Source organism: Mustela lutreola, chromosome 9, assembly GCF_030435805.1.
Source record: "Mustela lutreola isolate mMusLut2 chromosome 9, mMusLut2.pri, whole genome shotgun sequence".
In the NCBI taxonomy this organism is placed as follows: domain Eukaryota; kingdom Metazoa; phylum Chordata; class Mammalia; order Carnivora; family Mustelidae; genus Mustela; species Mustela lutreola.
The window spans coordinates 38,734,123-38,754,228 of NC_081298.1; the positions used below are offsets into that span (position 1 = coordinate 38,734,123).

Below are 20,106 nucleotides of genomic sequence, written 5' to 3' on the forward strand. Positions count from 1 at the left end.
ATGCTCAAAAGCTAAGAGTTATATTTCTCATTAAACTTTTAAGAAGTTCATTCACTGTGTAAATTGAGGAGGCTGAGTATTCATTCCAAATGTATTAGGATTCTAAGACTATAGTTATATAAAACTTACTTTTTTCAGATGATGTAAACATCTTAAACTTTGAAAATTAAGATTAAAAAATATGAAATAGTTTAGAGAACTTTTAGCTTTATTGTAAATTTCAAAAAAACAATAAAATCCCCATAACAAAATATTCTTATTTATTTATGTGATTTCACTCGTAAGAAAAAGCTTGGATCTCTAATAAAGCATAATCTTTCTTTCAAATAGTATTTAATTATAAATGATGAGCTGGAAGAGACCCGTATTTACTTGATATACTAGCCACTAAAGTTATATTTGCATAAAAAGTAATGGAAGCTTTGCCAATAAGAGTATATAGTCAAGATCAAAATAAAAACAAACAATATTTCTTCTGAATCCATTCCTGCCTCCAGATTTAAGTCAACAATTTAGCAAAACCTCAAAGCCAAAGAGAAAAAAAGCACAACTGAGACCAAGAGCAAAGCTAAACTCAGGAATGACAATGAATTTGCTACGATACAAACTACATAATGAAAAACAGAAGGAAAAAGCACAGGATAATCTCCCTAAGAAAAGCATCCATTTTAATTCTTTATTATTTATTTTCTTCTCTTCACAGAAAGACACATCAGCTGTCTTTGAACTGTTTTCCCTACTCCTTCAATGGAGCTCAATGCCTTTGCAAAGATTAAAAGATATATAATTACATGCCCACAATTCCAGAAATACAGACTTTAAGCAGGGAAATGAAGGGAGAGGTCTAAGTATCATTTGGAGAATAAAAAACACAAAACAAAACAAAAAAGACACCCCACAAATATGAGCAAAATAAGCTCATGGTCAAAACTAAAGACCATCTTAGAAGTCAAACCTTAACATTTTGAATTTCAAGGTAAAGCTGTTTGTTGGTAGGGGCGCCTGGGTGGCTCAGTGGGTTATGCCTCTGCCTTCGGTTCAGGTCATGATCTCAGGGTCCTGAGATGGAACCCCACATTGGATTCTCTGCTCAACAGGGAGTCTACTTCTCCCTCTCTCTGCCTGCCTCTCTGCCTACTTGTGGTCTCTCTCTCTCTGCCAAATAAATAAATAAAATCTTTTAAAAGAAAAAAAAAAAAAAAAAGGCTGCTTGCTGGCCAAAACTAAAATGTTTCCATCAGACACACTCTGTTCATACCTTCTGACAAGCTCGTTTGCATACATGTTTATATTCCTTGGCTTTGGATTCAGAATGATAACCTGCACCTGCAGTAGGGAAAAAAACAACCAGTTGTTAGTTATCATCAAAATATTAGAGATTTTACTTATATAAACAGTTCATACAAACTGATGCTCTCCTGGTGAAATAAAGCTATTGTCCTACATGTACGGAGTTTTCAAACTCTAATAGATTCCTTCTGCACATAAGCCTTTTTTATGCCATGTCTTACCTCCTTTTTCAAAGGTTATTTTCCTGCCAGAGATACTAGAAATAGCTCGTATTCCCAAACAGCCTCCACCAAGACCATCTTTCAAAAACCTTTCTCCAAAGCCAGGAGATTTTTTGGTCTGGGGTTGATAACCTAGGAGGTGTCAGGGACAGAGTTCCTTCAAGTTCCTTTCTATTGACCTTTAGAAAGTGCCTGCCATTTGGCAAAGTACTGTTCAGAATTCTGAATTCTTAAGAGTAACTTCAAAAAACTAGGTAATGTCTAAATAACATTTGAGGTTGAGGAGTATTACATCCCACCTCTCCACAACTACCAAATACCACCATTCCCATGCACACTTTTTATGTCCTCTCACTGTGGGAATATAGCCCACCATGTCTCTGAAACCTCGGTGAGAGCATATTTCAATCAGCCTATTAGAAATCCCAGTAGTCCCCATCTCTTAAACACCCAACAACTGCCTCAAGAGACTCGCTCTGAAATTTGTTTCCCTAAGAGTTTTAATACTTGCTTACTTAGAGATTTGAGAATAATCTAAATAAGAAAGAAACCAAGAGCCCTTAAAGGGCCCTTAAATTTTCTTGATGGTTAGGCTTCTAAACAAAGTTCTTTAACAGAGCTCTGAATGTCCCCCCTCACCTAAACACCAAGGTCCCACAGGGGTCCAACAGAAGGAAGGTTAAGAACTGTGTTTCTAAGCCTCAAGGTTCCTCAAGTGGGTCTACAGATTCAGACATAAACTTACCCCACCTTTCCTCAGACCAAAGAAAGAAATGGCTCGTGAATATATCAGTCAGGGACCCAGGAGGACAGAAAAAATGCCAAACCAACAGGAACCCCTTATTCTAATCCTATTTCTCAGGAGAACTCTGAAACCTCAGAGAGCCTGCACCAATATTTAACAGGCCTCTCTTCATGGTCTTCTAACATGTCTGTCATCTTAGATCTGGGGGCCCCAATCTTTCAGCAATATATCCCAAATCATGGAACACTACTACTAAGTAGGTAATTTTAGAGGATGGTTGACAGTTTTAATAGGATTTAACATACAAATGCTTCGTTTTGAATAAGGGAAAAGTCTCAGCACGGCTACAGTACATCTTTCATATCTGGTTAGCACTTTGTAGTTTCTCTATCTAACAAAGGGAAGATAGCCTCAGGATCTAAGCCACTGACATATGACAGGATTCAGCTAAAATTTAATCACACTGTTTTGCTTGCACTATTTTAAAGTTATTTTCTCCTCATGCAAGTGACACTGACATTTCATTTAAGTAAAGACAAGTTTCATCTTTCAAGTTTTAAGTTAAGTTTTCAGCTTTTAAATATGAGGTAAACAGTATAAGTAGTAGATAGATCTAGGAAAAGTCAAGAAATCTTAAAATCAAATGATTGACATTTGGGCAAGTCTCCCCTAGTTTAAGAAAAATACATTAAAATCTCTACAGTGGATGAGGAACTGAAATTTTGTACCTTAAATGTGTAAGACATATTTCTGCATAATCAGTCTATCTGCCCTTCTGTTAACTTAGGAGAGGGTGATCTTAATCCAGGTATTTTCCTGCCATAACCCAGATTTCCGCCTATTACTGCTGGCCCCCAGCACCAACTTCATCTAGGAGCCATTCCCACTTAGTGAGTGTCTGAAAGAAGAGGGATACCACCATGATAGTCATAGAAAGCAATGCTTTCCAACTAACCAAAAGTTCTATGTTGCTGCATGTTACAAATGTCAAACCTTTCTTGTACATTTGTCACATACTCATTCTGAATGAAATAACTCACTGGGTACCATTAAAGATGCACCAACATGGTGTAGTAGAAGGCAGGGTTCTGCTTCCAAGTCTACTTCTAACTGGGTTATTTCTAAAATGTACTTCATTTCTTTGTAAAATCTTTTGAAAGAAAAGCAAATTGAACCTGGGTTTTCTGATTCTCCTGGAATAGGTACAGTAAGACTTCCAAAGTCATCTAGTCCATATACAGCCAAAGCTTAATGACCAGGCATGACACCAGTTTGACAAGAAGACACAATTCTACTCCTTACCCCATATCAAAGTTAATCTTGATTCCACCCTGCCTGACTATCTGAGAAAAGTTAAAAGGAGATCTAGCCATTCCCTCTCTCTTCACAGAAGTCATGAATTGTAAGTAAATGCAAGCAAAAAAAAAAAAAGACTTAAGGGGAAAAAAAAAAGTCTGCTGGGCAGACCTGAGCAGAGATGCACTACTCTGAAACCCAAACCACCCCCCCCTTTTTTTTTAAAGATTATTGTTTATTTATTTGACAGAGAGAGAGATCACAAGTAGGCAGAGAGGCAGGCAGAGAGAGAAGGAGAAGCAGGCTCCCTGTTGAGCAGAGAGCCTGATGCGGGGCTCGATCCCAGGAGCCTGAGATCATGACCTGAGCCAAAGGCAGAGGCTTAACCACTGAGCCACCAAGGTGCCCCTGAAACCCAAGTCTTCAAATGATTGGGGACCCAGGGGTTGAAGTTCACTGCATCTGTCCTCCAGGTCCTCTGTATTGTCAAAAGTGCTACACTGGGACTTTAAGGCCCACTTACAGGTCTCAACCTGGCCCTAGCACAACCTAGCCATGTGGCTGAAGCTACTTAATCTCTCTTCCTCACTTATAACATGAAAAAGGCAAATTAGCTCTATGACTACGTTACTATTATACTCTAAAATGGCTATAGTTGGGGTGCCTGGGTGGCTCTGTCAATTAAGTATCCAACTCTTGATTTCAGATGTGGTCATGACTTGGGGATCATGGGATAGAGCCCTGCACTGGGCTCCTGCTCAGCATGGAGTCTGCTTGAGATACTGTCTCCCCCCCCTCACCTCCTCTTCTGCTCTTCCCCCACACAAGTGCTCTCTCTCTCTTAAATGAATAAATAAAATCTTTTTTAAGTAAATAGCCATAGTCAAATATGCAGTCAATAAAATTTTTCAGCAGCATCATTTTTAAAACACAAACCAGAGTTTAAGAAATTACTTTGCCTGATTTTAATACTACCTAATTATATCTATTATATGGGGTAAAAGTAAATAATGGGGTAGAGAAGTGAAGAAAACATAGGAAGAGCTATAATTATAAGAGCTTTCAAGCAGGAAGCAGGAGAGACCTATATTGCAGTCAATCCCTTTGGTTCCAACTCCTCTCTGGCAGTTTGCCTCCTACATATGTGAAATTCAGTTCAGTATACTTCAAGGTAAGGGGCGAAAAAATCAACTTTATTTTCATCTTCCAACTCGCCCACTTAGAGCTTACCTGCATGTACCAACACAAAGCCCCCTCGCTTCTCCTTATGGGACTGCTTTGTTTCCAACTCTTTGACTGTTATTTTAACAGTCGAAATCTGAGATGATCTGGAAGGCACCACTTCTCCAGAACTCATCCCCTTCTCCATGGTCATTCTCTGAGATTACCATCTTCTATTGGGAAAAGTACATACTTCCATCCAAAAGTAATTGCAGGAGAGGAATTACCCTAAAGAAAAACAGGCAAAGATGGTATACATTTCTTTCACTAACATACACATAAATTATACAAATTTGTATAAAGATAACATTCCAAAAACCTAATTTTAAAGTTACTTAACTGAGTAATACAAAGAATATGAAAAAGGTTAGGATTTAAATCTGCCCACAAACAATACTTACTTAAAATCATATAAACAAAAGAACTGTTGTAAAAAGACTTCATATGCAGTCCAGAGGAATTTTATCTTTCATTTTATTTAAACTGAAGAAAACCTCAAAATAACTTAAATATCACTTTCTACTTCCTTCGATCCAAATGTTAATAATCTCTGGGACATTCTAGAGTCACTAGTGATGCTGATTAACACCACCAAGGCTCGATATAAAGTCTATATTACAGCTAACTTTTTCTTCCCCAGCTTTACTATGACATAACATATAAAACTGTATAATTTTAAGGTGTACAAAACAATTTGACACACACACATACTGTGAAATGATTACCACAATAAGACACCTAGTTTCGGGGCGCCTGGGTGGCTCAGTGGGTTAAAGCCTGTCTTCAGTTCAGGTCATGATCTCAGGGTCCTGGGATCGAGCCCCGCATCAGGCTCTCTGCTCGGCAGGGAGCCTGCTTCTTCCCTCTCTCTCTGCCTGCCTCTCTGCCTACTTGTGATCTCTATCAAATAAATAAATAAAATATTTTAAAAAAAAAAAAAAAGACACCTAATTTCACACTGTTAGATAAACTCTATACCCTATTCTAAACTGAGAAGTAGGGAGGGGTGTAAGTCTTTCTTTGCCAATATAAAACATAAATAGTAGCATAAAAAGTGACTTAGTTGCCTAATCCCAAAAAATTGTGTTACTCAAAGTGTGGTCTGCAGATCAGGGTTTGCTACCAGTCTGTAAGAGACTTATTTTATTCATATAATAATTGGTTTATATGCACATTTTCAACAATGTGTACACTTTTTATATTTTTACCTTCTTGTTTATATTTTTGAAGCAATATTATCCATTAAATATAATAAAATTGAGCTTTTATTTTTATTCTTTTCTATTTAAATTCAATTAATTAACATATATTATTTGTTTCAGGGGTACAGGTCTGTGACTCATCAGTCTTACACAATACCCAGTGCTCATTACAATACAAACCCTTCCCAGTGTCCATCATCCCTTTATCCCATCCCACACCCCCACACCGCTCCAGCAACACTCAGTTTGTTTCCTAAGATTAAGAGTCTCTTATGGTTTGTCTCCCTCTCTCGATTTCTCGTTTCATTTTTTCCTCTTTTCCCTTATGATCCTCTGCCTTGCTTCTTAAATTCCACATATCAGGGAGATCATATAATAATTTTCTTTGACTCACTTATTTTGCTTAGCATAATACCCTCTAATTCCATCATCATCATTGCAAATGGTAAGAGTTCAAATTTTGATGGCTGCATAATATTCCATTATTTTTTTATCTTTCATTCATGGTTCTATATTTCAGTTTTGTTTGGGGCTTGGCTTTTTTTTGGTTTTAGTTTTTGTTCTTTTACATTTTGTAAAAAATAGTCAACAATGGACTGAAAAATTTTTTAAAGCTGGTCTTTTACACCAGAGATGGTCTGAGAAGCACTGCAATATGGCATTTCAATTAGAAAGGAAGCAACTTCTACTCTAACATTAGCTTTCATTTAACTCTAAACCCATTAATGGTCTGACTGGCCTAGTAAATAAAGAATTCCAACAAATGACTAAAACAAGGCAACAAAGGGCAAATGGGCAAATCCCAGTTAACAGAAAAATTGTAGAACAGTGTAAACAGATCAAAAGATGCTAAATCTCACTCAAAAGAGAGATACAAAATAAAACTACATCCATTTTTAACTTGGGATGACCAACATCAAAATGGTATCAGGTTTTGAGGTTACTGAGAAACAAGAATTCTCACACAACTGCTAATGGCATCATAAGATGACAAAACTCAACAAGAGCATTCTGGCAAAATCAATCAAAATTACAAATGCATTCTGAAAGATATGAACCAACAATATGTCTTGATGTAAGTAGTTAAAATAAAAGCAGCCACTGGGAAAAAAAATGACAATATTCTTGATATACAATACAGATTGACTAATCTTACAGATAGTTTTGGTAAGTAAAAAAGGCACACTACAGAAATATATGCAATGCCATATTTTGAGGGAGGGGAGAAAAAAATAATACAGCTAAGTATACATGCAAAGCACAAATCTGGAAAAATATGCCCCAAAATATAGTATAATAGTGGTCACCCAAAGAAGATTTGAATGATGGATGGACAAAGGTGGAATGGAAATTTTATTGTTCAGAGTTTATACCTTTCAATATTGAAAAATCTGAACATACAACTTTCCCAAAAAAAAAACACTTTTTTATTCATTTATTTATTTATGGAAACATGAAGTAACTAGCTAAATCCCAAGTTCCAAAATAGAGTAAGCCTATGAGACCTCATCTGAAAACTTCACTAAGAGGGCAAATACCATATGCTGAGGGTTCTCAACATGCATCCCACCTAGGATGGGAATGGACAAAAACATGGCCAACCAACAATACTGGCCCCAAAAGTTTTTGTTTTGTTTTGTTTTTCTGTTTTTGCTTTGTTTTGTTTTTCTGTTTTTGCTTTTGTTTTTCTGGATCTTGAACTTCTGAGGCCATGCAAATTACAGGTAATTCAATTTTTTTAAAAAAATTATAGTATTTGATCTCTAGAGTTCAGACTAAGGAGTAAAAAATAAATCATTATTGTAGATCAACATCAAATATTCCTGGGATTATTTTTTATCACATTTGTATTCATTTCATTATTACAAATCATTATTTGAAATTGATGAAGCATATTTACATCAACATACTGATCTGCAAGAAAAATGCCTAACATTTCAGCTAAGCTTTGAAGTAACATTCAACACACAAAATTTCCAGTGAAAGGAAATGTATAAGCATGTTACAGTTTTTACACAACAGAAAACAACTGTACAGCTCATTTTTTATAATGCCTTTATTTCTGAATATGCTTGAAAATGGACATTTTGCAATTTCCCACTAGTGACGATATTAAAATTCATTTTATTGTTTCTAAAACACTGACAACTTGTCCATCCTCTGCAATAGTCGCAACAAAAAGTTAACAAAAAGTTAGCATATGACCCAGTAATTTCACTCACAGGTATATACCAAAGAGAACAGAAAATACGTCCACAAAAAAATTATACATGGATATTTATGGCAGAATTATTCCTAATAGTCAAAAAGTGTTAAGAACTCAAATGTCCATGAACTGATAATGGTTAAACAAAATGTGGTACATTCATACAATGGAACATTAACCAGCCATAAAAAAATAACTAAGTACTGATACATACTATGGCATGAATGAACCCTGAAAACAGTGAAAGAAGTCAGACATACTACATGTTTCCAATTATGTGAAATGTTCGGAGTACGCAAATCTAAAGAGACAGATGTAGATTAATTGTTGCCTTGGCCTGGGAAGCTAAAGGGGAATTGGAGAGTGGCTGCTAATGTGGGCAGGCTTTCTTTTGGTGGCAATAAAAATATTCTAAAATTGATTGCGGTGATGGTTGCACAATTCTGAATATACTAAATACCACTGAGTTGTATGCTTTAAAAGTGCATAAATTATATAATAAATGAATTCTATCTTAATAAAGCTGTTTGGATTGAGAGGCGGGACAGGTCGGGGCGGGGACAGATAGGGAAGAAAAAAATGAAACAAGATGGGATCCAGAGGGAGACAAACCATAAGAGACTCTTAATCTCACAAAACAAATTGAGGGTTGCTGGGGGGGTGGGGGGTAGTGATAGGGTGGCTGGGTGATGGACATTGGGGAAGGTATGTGCTATTATTGGTGAGTACTGTGAAATGTATAAGCTTGATGATTCACAGACCTGTACCTCTGGAGCAAATAATATATTATATGTTAATAAAAATAATTTAAAAATAAATTAAAAGACCAATAAATAAATAATTAAATAAAGTTGTTTGGGAAAAACAAGTTTCCTGATTCCCATAAACTATATCTTTTCCCATAAATGTATCTTTTCCAAGTTACCAAACCTAATGACCTTTTCTTACTCTGATGCCTGCAACTTTTTTCTTTACATCCCCTGCTTTTCTTGGCAAGCATGCCAATCTACCATCCTAGCTGTTCATGATTCCCCTGACCCTTCCCAAGCTTGTCCTCTTACATGACTCCCTGTCCACAGGTCTATTCTCAAATGTCTCCTTCAGCAATTTCATCCACTGCCAACCTTTCAAAAGAATCCTCTCAGTAAATCAGATATTTGTAACTCTTTATCTTCTGCTTCTTGAGCTCTAGCCACAAGTCTCCTGGATAGCTTAGTTCAACCTGGATCCTCTTCACTCTTAACCTACCCAAAACAGTCTCATTTTTCCACAGAAATCTAGTTATTTCCACATCACGCCTTATTTTTAATAGCACTAATCCTTTTCTAACTTACCTTGACGTCATCCTGGACTGCACCCACTTTCCAAATCTTCTAAATTTCTCCCTCAAGCATTTAACCTCCTTTCCCCTCCTGCCTCCACCTTTGTTCAGTTCACATACCTCTTAGCATAAATGTTACAAAAGCACTTTAACTTCTCTCCCCAAATCCAGACTATCGTAAAACAACCAACTACAAAAGGCTGCCAAAATAAATCTCATAAAGGACAACTCCAATCAAAATGAATGGCATGCCAAAAGACATAAGCAGACAATATACACAAGAGGAAATATACTGGATATCCGATATTAAGGAAAGAATATTCAGATTAATAGAAATAAAAATGGAATCTTCCTAACTAGCACTGTACTGCCACCATAAACTGAGGTAAGTAACCATTTTGAAAAGGAATTTATCAGGAAGTATCAAAAGCCTTAAAATGTATAACTTTGTATATACTACCTTTCCAGAGATACTCTATGTATAAACTAGTCTATTAAAACATAAGTAACAATACTACCATGGATACCTCCAAGGAGAACTGGGAGACTGAAGGGCAAAATGAAAAGGAAACTTGATTTTCTCCTAATAGCCTTTTGCATTTGATGTTTTTGTTTTGTTTGGGGTTTTTGTTTTGTTTTGTTTTTTAGATTTTATTTATTTGACAGAGAGCGAGAGATCACAAGTAGGCAGAGAGGCAGGCAGAGAGAGAGAGCGGAGAAAGCAGATTCCCTGCGGAGCAGAGAGCCCGATGCGGGGCTCGATCTCAGGACCCTGGGATCATGACCTGAGCTGAAGGCAGAGGCTTTAACCTACTGAGCCACCCAGGTGCCCCTGTTTTGTTTTGTTTTGTTTTGTTTTGTTTTTAACCAGGTACTATCTGCTAAAAAATATTTAAATTAGCCATCTCTGAAACTAAGATGAACCCAAATTAACCTGATTATCAAGGTCAGAAGAGAAACTCAGAATAAAACATCAGTTTTGCTCCAGGGACTTTCAAGGCACTGATTTTAAGGTCTAAATCTTGACCCCAGTTCTCTCAAAGACTTTTATTTTCCTACTGCATGTGATGACACTTTTTTGTTCTTTATACCATTTAAAAAACTATGACATGTCCTGTTTGCCCCAGTGTTGAATTTTTCCCTCTAGATTTACTTAGTCTTTTAGAAGCAGTAGAAGAATAAGTCAGGGAATCCAACCATCTTACAGCAAAAGGCTTTTATAGAAATCCAGCCCTTAAGCTATAGCAACTGATTAATAAAGAAGCATTCTGCTGCTCTTAAGATCTTGACATTGAAGGTTTAATGCCTCATTCAATGAGCTCCAAAACACACTCATTTCATCTTTGACCCAGTAATTTCACTTCTGAGAACACTTTCTACCAAAATAACTTCAAAAACAGAAAAGGCTTTATGCCCGTTATGCTATGTTTAACACAGGATAATTTAAAAAAACAAAAATCTGGAAGTGACCCAAATGTCCAACATAGAGAAATGGTTAAAAAAATGATAACCTATATTATTTATGGTCATTTGGTTTTCAACAAGGGTGCCAAGACCATTAAATAAGGAAAGGATGGGGCGCCAGGGTGGCTCCATCAGTTAAGCATCCGACTCTTGATTTTGGCTCAGGTTAAGATCTCAGAGTCATAAGATGGAAATGCACGTTGGGATCTGTGCTGGGTATGGAGCCTGTTTAAGATCCTCTCTCTCCCTTTCCCTCTGCCCCCTTTAAAAAAATTTAAATAGGGAAAGGATAGTCTTTTCAAAAAATGGTGCTGGAAAAACCAGATAGGCACATACAAGGAATGAACCTGGATTCCTACCTATGCTACCTACCTATTCCTTGATCCACACAGACCAAGAATTAAATGCAAGAACTAAAACTGTAAAACTCTTAGGAGAAGACACAGTAGTAAATCTTCAAAATCTTGAATTTGGCAATGGTTTTAGACATGATACCAAAAGCACAACCAACCAAAGAAAATATAGATAAATTAGAATTCACCAAAAGTTTAAATGTTTGGGGCACCTGGATGGCTCAGTCATCAAGCACCTGCCTTTGGCTCAGGTCATGATCCCAGGACTGCACTGGACACTCTGCTCAGCAGGAAGCCTGCTTCTCCCTCCCCACTCCCTCTGCTTGTGTCCCTCTCTCACTCTCTGTCAAATAAATAAATAAAATCTTTAAAAAAAAAAAAACTCTTCTATTAAAAAAAAGAATTCATACAACTTCAAAATTTTTTAAAATTCAATATGAGGGCGCCTGGGTGGCTCAGTGGTTAAGCCACTGCCTTCGGCTCAGGTCATGATCTCAGGGTCCTGGGATCGAGTCCCGCATCGGGTTCTCTGCTCATCAGGGAGCCTGCTTCCTCCTCTCTCTCTGCCTGCCTCTCTGCCTACTTGTGATTTCTCTCTGTCAAATAAATAAATAAAATCTTTTAAAAAAAAATAAATAAAATAAAATTCAATATGAAAATGAGCATAGGAATTGGACAGACATTTCTCCAAAGATACACAAAGGGCTGATAAGCATAGGAAAAGATGTTCAACATTACCATCCTTCAGGGAAATGGAAATCAAAGCCACAGTGAGGTACCAACATCATAGGTATACCTCAAAAACAAATATTAAGTTTTAACAAGGATATGGAGAAATCAGAACTCCCATATCCTGCTGGTGCAGACCACTTTCAAAAACATTGGGCAGTTCCTCAAAAAGCTAAACAGAGTTACCATATGACCCAGCAATTCCACTCCTAGATCTATATCTAAGAGAAATATAAACATATATCCACACAAAAACCTGTACATGGATCTTTACAGAATTATTCACAATAGTCAAAAAGAGGAAGCAACTCAACTGTCCATTAACTAGTGATGGATAAACAAAATGTGATGTGTGTGTGTGTGTGTGTGTGATGGAATATCATTCAGCCATAAAAAGGAATGGAATATTGCTACAAAACACAACATGGATGAACCTTAAAAACATTATGCTAAGTAAAAAAAGGCAGATACAAAAGGCCACATGTTCTATAATTCCATTTACCAGAAATGTTCCGAATAGGAAAATCTACAGACACAGAAGTAGATCAGTGGCTGCTAGGGACTGGAGGAGGAAGGAGAGGGGAGAGTTTAATTAGTGGTTGCCAGGGACTGGGGAAGCCAACGGGAAGTTACTGTAATGGGTAGAGTTCCTTTTGGAGATGATGAAAATGTTCTGGGATTAGATAGTGGTAATAGGTGCACAACTTTATGAATATAGTAAAAACTAAAATTTACAATTTAAAAGGGTGGGTTTATGGTATGTGAATTTTATCTTAATAAGAAAAGATCGATCTAGGCAATGGATGCAATGTACAACAATTATAGTTTCTAGTTATAATCATATCTAAGACACGCTATGATCATAAACAGGTTAAAAATGCAATAAAAAATAGAAAGGGATCAAAATGCTGGGTTGGTGAAACTGTAGGTGATCTCTTTTTAATTATTCCTGCATTTTCCACATGTTCATTAATAAGCACGTACTGCTTTTACAAATGGGGGGGGGGGGGGTATTTAAACAAACCAAAAAGGAAATTATTAAACTCCCAAGTGTATGAAAATTCCTTAGCTTAGTGTTCAACGATCTCAGTCACATGGTCCCGAAAATACCTTTCATTTCCCCTCCCCTACAGGGGCGAGTCAAGTTACTCCCTCATTCCGGAAACACGATGCCCTCTATTTCCAGGGCACCTCCAGCTCCCGTTTTCCACCCTCCTCTCCAGCTGCTCCTTCTCCATCTTCTCGGTCCTTGCCTCCTCCGCCTCCGGGCCAGTAAATGCTAATGTCCTGAGAGACTCTAACCAGGCCGCTAGAACACCGCGGGGCTGCTCTCGCCCCAACCCGCCACGCAGGACTAGGGCGCACACCCTCGGGTCTCTGCGAGCCTCTGCCTCGGAGAACCCCGCAGCCCGCGAGTGCAAAGTCAGTGAAGGACAGCGAGGACTGCCCGCACACAGACAGTCCCTTCCCCGGAGAAGGAAGAAGACTGCCAGGCTAGAGCCAAGGCTGAGGAGGAGACCGGCACGGGCGCCACGCGCGACCGAGGGGTCGAGGGACGTCCCGGATCCGCTCCTTCAACACCGCCCCAGGCAGTGGGCATTCGGTGCGCCGCCCCCTCCCGGCCCCGAAGAGGATGTCCCAGCGAGCGCGCGGGCCTGGACAGAGGCAGCGCCGCAGCGGCGGCAGCGGCGCGGACAGCGTGAGAAAGAGAGACACTCACCAGCGTCAGCCCCGAGCCCTCACAGCACCGGAAGTAGTCACCCGCCCGTTGCCAGGGTGAGGAAGCGGGACTGACATCAAGCTTTCCCATTGGGTATGCGCGTAGCACGTGGCCGGAAGCAAACGCCCACGCGGGGCTCAGACTCTGCCCACTGCTTCCGAACGTTGCACCTGGCGGTTGAAGTTCCACGCAGACTTCACCTGGAGCCTCATTCGGGGCTGCGCAGGCGCCGCTGCCAGTCTCGTTTAACCCAGACTCTTAAATGAGCCAGTCCCGGGTTTCGACCCAAATGGTGGGCAGACCAGCGATGTGATAGGAAATGAAGTTAAAGTAGCCATGATTTATTGAAATGTCAATTCAGAGCTTAAATTTTTTCAGTCCTTGCAGCCTCCCTGTTACAGTAGGGAAAACTGGAGTTATGCCAGGATTCTATGTGGGAGGTGGGGACCCTCCCTGCCCTGGGGAGAATCAAAGTGTGAGGGGCCTTTCTTTTACCGTCTCGCTTCTAAGAGCAAGACCAGTAACAATGTAATCCATTTAATGTTTCCGGGTAACTATGAACATGAGTCCTTTAACAAATAACCACCTTTAAACCTGCTTTAGAAAGCAGAGATTGAAAATAGTAGCTCTAAGTATGGTCCCCAGATGAGAAGCTTAACGTGACCTGGGCCCTTACTAGAGGTACAATTTATGAAAAAACGTTCCAAGTCGGGGGGGGGGGGGGGCGCGATTATTTTAATTGCAGATAAAAATAGCAATCCTCTTCTGATTATATAAGATTTTAGGACTGGTACTATATCGTGTTGGTGAGGATTGAGAAAACAATCATTCTTGTTCATTGCTGGTGCAATAAAGACTTTCACAAATTTGGGGGTGACAGTTTGATAGTCATCTACTGCAATTTTAAATGTGCTTACCCTTTGACCCAGAATATCTACTTTAAAGAGTCTACCTACAATATTCCCATTTGTGCACCAAGATATATACATCTATTCATACAAAAAGTATTTATCAAATAATTTCTACAAGCTTGGCACTGCTCAAGGAGATTTATTGAAGCACAGTTCAAGTAGGAGAAAAGAATAAAAATGGGTGTGTGAATTTCTATCAATATGGACCAGTTAATTCAGTTATAAAAATGCAAACTATATGAAGATGCAACCATTTTTTAAGTACTAAGCTGAAAAGCTATCAAAGACATGATTTAAAAACCCAAAATATCTTACATCCCATTTATGTATGCATGTCTATTTATTTTTATGCATTTTACATATACATACATAGACAGTATATGTGGAAAATGGTTAAAAGATTATGTACCAGAATATAAATGAAGCTACTAACAGAAATAAGATTGGATTAAGATAGGGGTGAAATCGTTTTTATTTTATTTATATCAATAACTACAGAACACTTAAAAATGCTGGATAAAATATAGCAAATATTGTTGTACTCAGCTAAAAGAGACCAAAACACAGAGACCAAAAAAAAAAAAAAAAAAAAAAATGGAGAATCCAGAGTAGGGTGCCAGTGCTGAAGGCTCATCTCTACTGAGAGCACTTACATAGAGCAGGAGGCTAAGGTGTGGGTTTTTAAGCCCATAAGGTAACAAACAGAAATACACACACACACACCCTTAGTAAGAACAGAAACAGGAGAAAGTGAACATTGATCTCATAGGCTTCTGGTTTTGAAGTCATCAGATAAAGAATATAAAGTAAATAGTTCTTAAATGTTTGTAAAAAAAATAATAAGTGAGGGAATAGAAAACCAAGCAAAGATTAAGAAAATACTCTCCCCCAAAAATCTGACAGAATTGAAAGTTAAATAAATAAAAGATCTAGAAATACAAAATTGTTTATTAAAAAAAGAATCCAGGGACGCTTGGGTGGCTCAGTTGGTTAAGCAGCTGCCTTCGGCTCAGGTCGTGATCCCAGCGTCCTGGGATCGAGTCCCGCATCGGGTTCTCTGCTCATCAGGGAGCCTGCCTCTCCCTCTGACTCTGCCTGCCACTCTGCCTGTGCTCTCTCTCTCTGACAAATAAATAAATTAAATCTTTAAAAAAATAAAAAATAAAAAAAGAATCCACAGTAGATGGGCTGAACATTACCTAGACACAATCTGAGAAAAAATTAAGCAAATTGGAAAGTAGATATAAAGAAATTACCCAGGATGAGGATCAGAGAGACAAAGATATGGAAAGTATGGATGAGAATGTAATAGATGTAGAAAGACTAGTAGGGCTAGAATGTCTAATATACATAACATTAGAATTCCAAGAACATAAAAAAAACAAACAAGGAAGAGGCAGTATCTTAAGAGATAATAAATATGAATTATCCAGATTGATGAAAAACAGAAACTCTCAGATTCAGGAAACTCATGAGTCTCAAGGGGGATAAATAAAAGAAATCCAAACCTAGACACATTATGCTGAAATTTCAGAAGATCAAAGACAAAAATATCTTAAAAGCAACCAGGGACAAAATACCTACAAAGAAATGAGTAGACTAGAAAGAGATGCTGCAGTTTAACAATTGAAAATAGAAGATGAAAATAGTATTTTTGAATTACTGAAAAATGTCCAAAGTACTGAAGAAATGTCAACCTAGAATTGTTTACCCAGCTAAACAAGAATTCAGGAATGAGAATGTAATGAGGATATTTTCGGATAAGCCCAAACTGAGTAAATTTACCATAAACCAAATTATTTATAAAGGATACAATGCTAGGGGAAGAAGAGAATACCAGAAGAATTATTCAAGAAGAAATAGAAGTTGACTTTAGGGATCCCAAGTTCTGAGCCTAAGAGTCTCATGAGAGGTTTACAGAGTTGTCTTTATTTCCACAGACTTAGTCTCTAATCCTCTGATATCTATGTTATTTACTTTTTATGTTGAAAGCATGTGACATATCACCAGTAACCATGTTCTATGTTTGTATAGGTCATCTTACTGTTATTGGTATATGACAGTGCAGCAGATCTTTTTTTCTTCTGAAATGGCTGCAACATAATACTGTCCACCTCACTTGCCCCTTTGAATGTTGAGAATTTGATACTTCTCCCATCTCGAGGCAAGTCTATGTTCCCTACCCTTGAATCTGAGCCAACTTGCGACTATAGCAGAAACCACACCAGGTGACTTCTGAGGAAGTTTGCAAAAGCAGTGCAGTTCTTTGTGATTCTCTCTTGCAATGCTTGCTTTTAGATCCCAGCCACCATGCTCTGCAGAAGCTCAAGCAGCCTCATGGGAAAACCATATGTGGAAGTTGTGACCAATGACTCCAGATAAGGTCCAAGCTGCAGCCAGCACCAACTGCCAGACAAGTAATTGAATGGGCCTTCAGAAGATTCCAGTCCTCAGCCATGGATTAACTTTCAACATTTATGTCTTCCCAGCTTAGCAATCATAAGCAGAAATAAGCCATCTCCACTTACTTACCCTTTCCAAATCTTGGTAATAGTAATATAATAAAATGGCTTTTGCTTTACTTCACTAGGTTTACATACTAGTAGTACTTGATCACAGGCTCCAGCAACAGAGCCAAAGTTCACTGGCTCTTATATTGAGGGTATCATGCCAGGGTCCTGACACTGAAAGTCTAAGAAAAGTTAGCAGTAGCTAGGAGGATAACCTCATGGGTCTGGACGACTCAACTGCCTCCAGTTTGCCCACCTTATCCTCACTAATTTGTCCTCTTTCTTCTCTGTCTTTAGCACTCTCCCACCATAGGTGACCTGGGTTTTTTCTTCTTCTTCTTCTTCTTCTTCTTCTTCTTCTTCTTCTTCTCCTTCTCCTTCTCCTTCTCCTTCTCCTTCTCCTTCTCCTTCTCCTTCTCCTTCTTCTTCTTCTTCTTCTTCTTCTTCTTCTTCTTCTTCTTCTTCATTTTTCTTCCAGTAACTTCTAGGGGTAAAAGGGAAAGCTTATTACATAGTAATAGTAAGAGTAAGCATTTATTACATGACAGCAGTAATTGGAACATGTGTTGTTACCTGGAAGTGGATAAACACCATAACAAAACATAACAAAAGAACATTACAAGAGTAAAACATGCGGCATTGACTTTGAGACTCTGTGAAGCTGGAAGGGTAGGAGGGGATCCTAAAGGAGAATGTCAGAAATCCAAGAGGCCTTGAGGAGGGTGCACCAAGGGCACAAAGGAAACTGAGGAAGATGTTGTTGAAAGTCAGAGAAAAGGATCCCTTGTTACATAGGACCAAAAAGTTCAACCCTGGCTTTGAGGACAGATACAACCATCCCCAGGGTGCCCTGCCTGAATTCCTGACTCATAGACTGTATAAGCATAATAAAACGGTGGGGTTTTTTTTTTTTTATGTCATTGAATGTGGAGTGGTTTTTTATACAGCGATATTAAATGGAATGGGCAGAAATAGAAGAAAAGATGTTTGGTTTTTTCAAATGCATAGAGAAGTCACTATGTTGTACATCTGAAACTAATGTAATATTGTGTGTCAACTATACTCAAATAAAAAATTATAAATAAGTAAATTAATTAATGAATTAATTAATTTAATTTCATGAAAAAATGCACAGATAGGCTCCCTTCCATTTCTTGGACAACGTTGTTACCTGCTCTGTTCCCAGAATTTAACTACAAGTGAAAATCACTCCCAGTCCTGCTCTGCACACCTTTATCTTGGGAGTCTGGCTCAAGCATTGCTCTTGCCATCCCCTAGCAGTTTAAGTGGAAGTAACAAAATTCCATCTAACCTGTCTTCAGAGCCAATTTTTCAAATTTCTAACCTGTGTCAGTGCAATTGCTCTCAGGTCTTTTGAAATATTAAGGATGACAGTTATCTAGCTAATCAATTCACTGGGTATTAAATATAAAAGAAAGGCATCTACTACTTAATTTCCTTCAAGAAAAATATCCATCTCCTTATTCCCCCTTTTTTCAAACCCCAACAAAAAATTCAATGAGGAAAAAGATCAGGGGACATGCATGGACCGTAGGCTGGGAAAACTGTAATGCACATTGTCCAGGATGCTGAGTGTAACTTTGTCACTCTTTTTAAAATAAAAGGACCAGCCAGGTTTTTTCCCCTCCCTCCAATGTTAATATCTGCATATGCTTGATCATCTACTTCTGTGAATTCAATGCAATTCCAGTAAACATAAAGCAAATTGTTTGCTTGGAATTATTAACTCTTATTATTTGATGTTGTTTAGAACCAATAACATGTCTCCACCTTTATAATCTTTACAAAGAAGAATGTGCCTGATAATATTTGGAAGAGAACTGGGTTATTTAGCTTCTACTGCAATGTTTCTCTTAAGTGAGGAGGACACTGAAGGAAAGTAATTTATACATTAAGTTATAACTTTTTTTTTTCCTTACTACAGAAATTTTCAAAGATGTGAAAAAGCAGAGAGGATCATGCCATGGCATCCCATTTTCCAACATGAATTACTCTGTAGTTATCTGGGTTTTTTTCTGGCTGCTCACATTTTGTTAGCAGATGCCTCTGGAGTCCCTACCACATCTCCTTGGCTCTGATTTTAGCTCTAACATGCAGCTCCAACTTGCACTGTCAGCTTCCCTGGCTTTCTGCTATCTGGCCCTAGGCCATTTCTAATGCACAGTAGTTTTCTCAGCCTTAATGCAATGAAATGACTCCAGGCTGTGCCTGGGCATTAACATTCCCCAATGCAGCCCTCCACTACGACCAGTTTAAGCCTTGCACCTTCTGTCCTTCAACCCAATTCTGAAAGTCATTCCTGTAAATTTCGCAGAGTTCTCAGGGTACTGAGCCATGCTAGCCTACAGCAGCAAGCAATGAAGTATGTTCAGTGCTTCCTGCGGCCCTGCGTTATGCTTTGTTCTCACTTGGGCTTCCGACAACCACTTCCCAAAAACCTTCCTGCACCTGAGTTCCTTTCTCAGGATCTGTATTCAGGGAAAACCAAACAAAGACTGGCATCCTTCAACCAGTCATATCTTTTGGTTGTGGCCAAAGTCTAATATCCATTCCTAAGACAATCATCTTGCAGACAGGACAGATATTTTTCAAGATGCTGGCCGATGTGGCTGACTGCTGTAGAGTGGTTAGGAGTGGCGCAATTCTGCTTTTCTACAAAAATTAAGAGTAGCATTTCCTTCCAATATCCTTGCTTAGTTAGAGAAGAAAGAAAGAAGGAAGAAGGGAGAAAGTGAGAGGGAGGAAGCTTAAGGAAGAAAATGAATGACCTATATTCCCTCTGACAATTTTTACTACAGAATTAAATTTTGCTTTAGGAGCTGAACACAGATAACTTCAGCCACCCTATCCGAATTCTGAGCTTTACTTCCAAATCCAAGACTAGAGCCATTGTAAA

At 38.3% G+C, this 20,106-nt stretch overlaps 2 protein-coding genes across 5 annotated transcripts in view; one reads left to right on the top strand and one right to left on the bottom strand.

Moving 5' to 3' along the window:
• Window positions 1-13,939, bottom strand: part of TASP1 (taspase 1) — a 272,025-nt gene extending 258,086 nt beyond the window's left edge. For 2 of the 4 annotated variants that reach the window (XR_009344681.1, XM_059134054.1), the window contains exons 1-3: window positions 13,769-13,937; window positions 4,783-5,001; window positions 1,259-1,326 (exon numbers count right to left, since the gene is read on the bottom strand). Coding sequence is in view for 2 of the 4 variants with exons in the window: in XM_059134054.1 (XP_058990037.1) it covers window positions 1,259-1,326; window positions 4,783-4,927 (213 nt within the window). In the remaining 2 variants the exon portion in view is untranslated. Of the gene's footprint in view, window positions 1-1,258; window positions 1,327-4,782; window positions 5,002-13,768 lie in introns of all 4 variants that reach the window. The other 2 variants (XR_009344682.1, XM_059134055.1) reach the window with 2 other exon arrangements.
• On the top strand, window positions 12,686-18,234 carry LOC131808353 (serine/arginine repetitive matrix protein 1-like). Its single transcript, XM_059134344.1, has 3 exons — window positions 12,686-12,737; window positions 13,139-13,824; window positions 16,978-18,234. The coding sequence occupies exons 1-3, from the start codon at window positions 12,686-12,688 to the stop codon at window positions 17,059-17,061; spliced, it is 822 nt and encodes a 273-aa protein (XP_058990327.1). The 3' UTR covers window positions 17,062-18,234.
• Window positions 18,235-20,106: the final 1,872 nt, after the last annotated feature.

What these genes read in the sequence shown, in the direction of transcription:
- LOC131808353 (XM_059134344.1), top strand. Translation starts at nt 12,686, where the DNA reads ATGGGTAGAGTTCCTTTTGGAGATGATGAAAATGTTCTGGGATTAGAT. An exon ending in TGTTCTGGGATTAGATAGTG is followed by an intron (nt 12,738 to 13,138) that starts GTAATAGGTGCA and finishes CAACGATCTCAG; the next exon opens with TCACATGGTCCCGAAAATAC. An exon ending in GTCACCCGCCCGTTGCCAGG is followed by an intron (nt 13,825 to 16,977) that starts GTGAGGAAGCGG and finishes GCTTGCTTTTAG; the next exon opens with ATCCCAGCCACCATGCTCTG.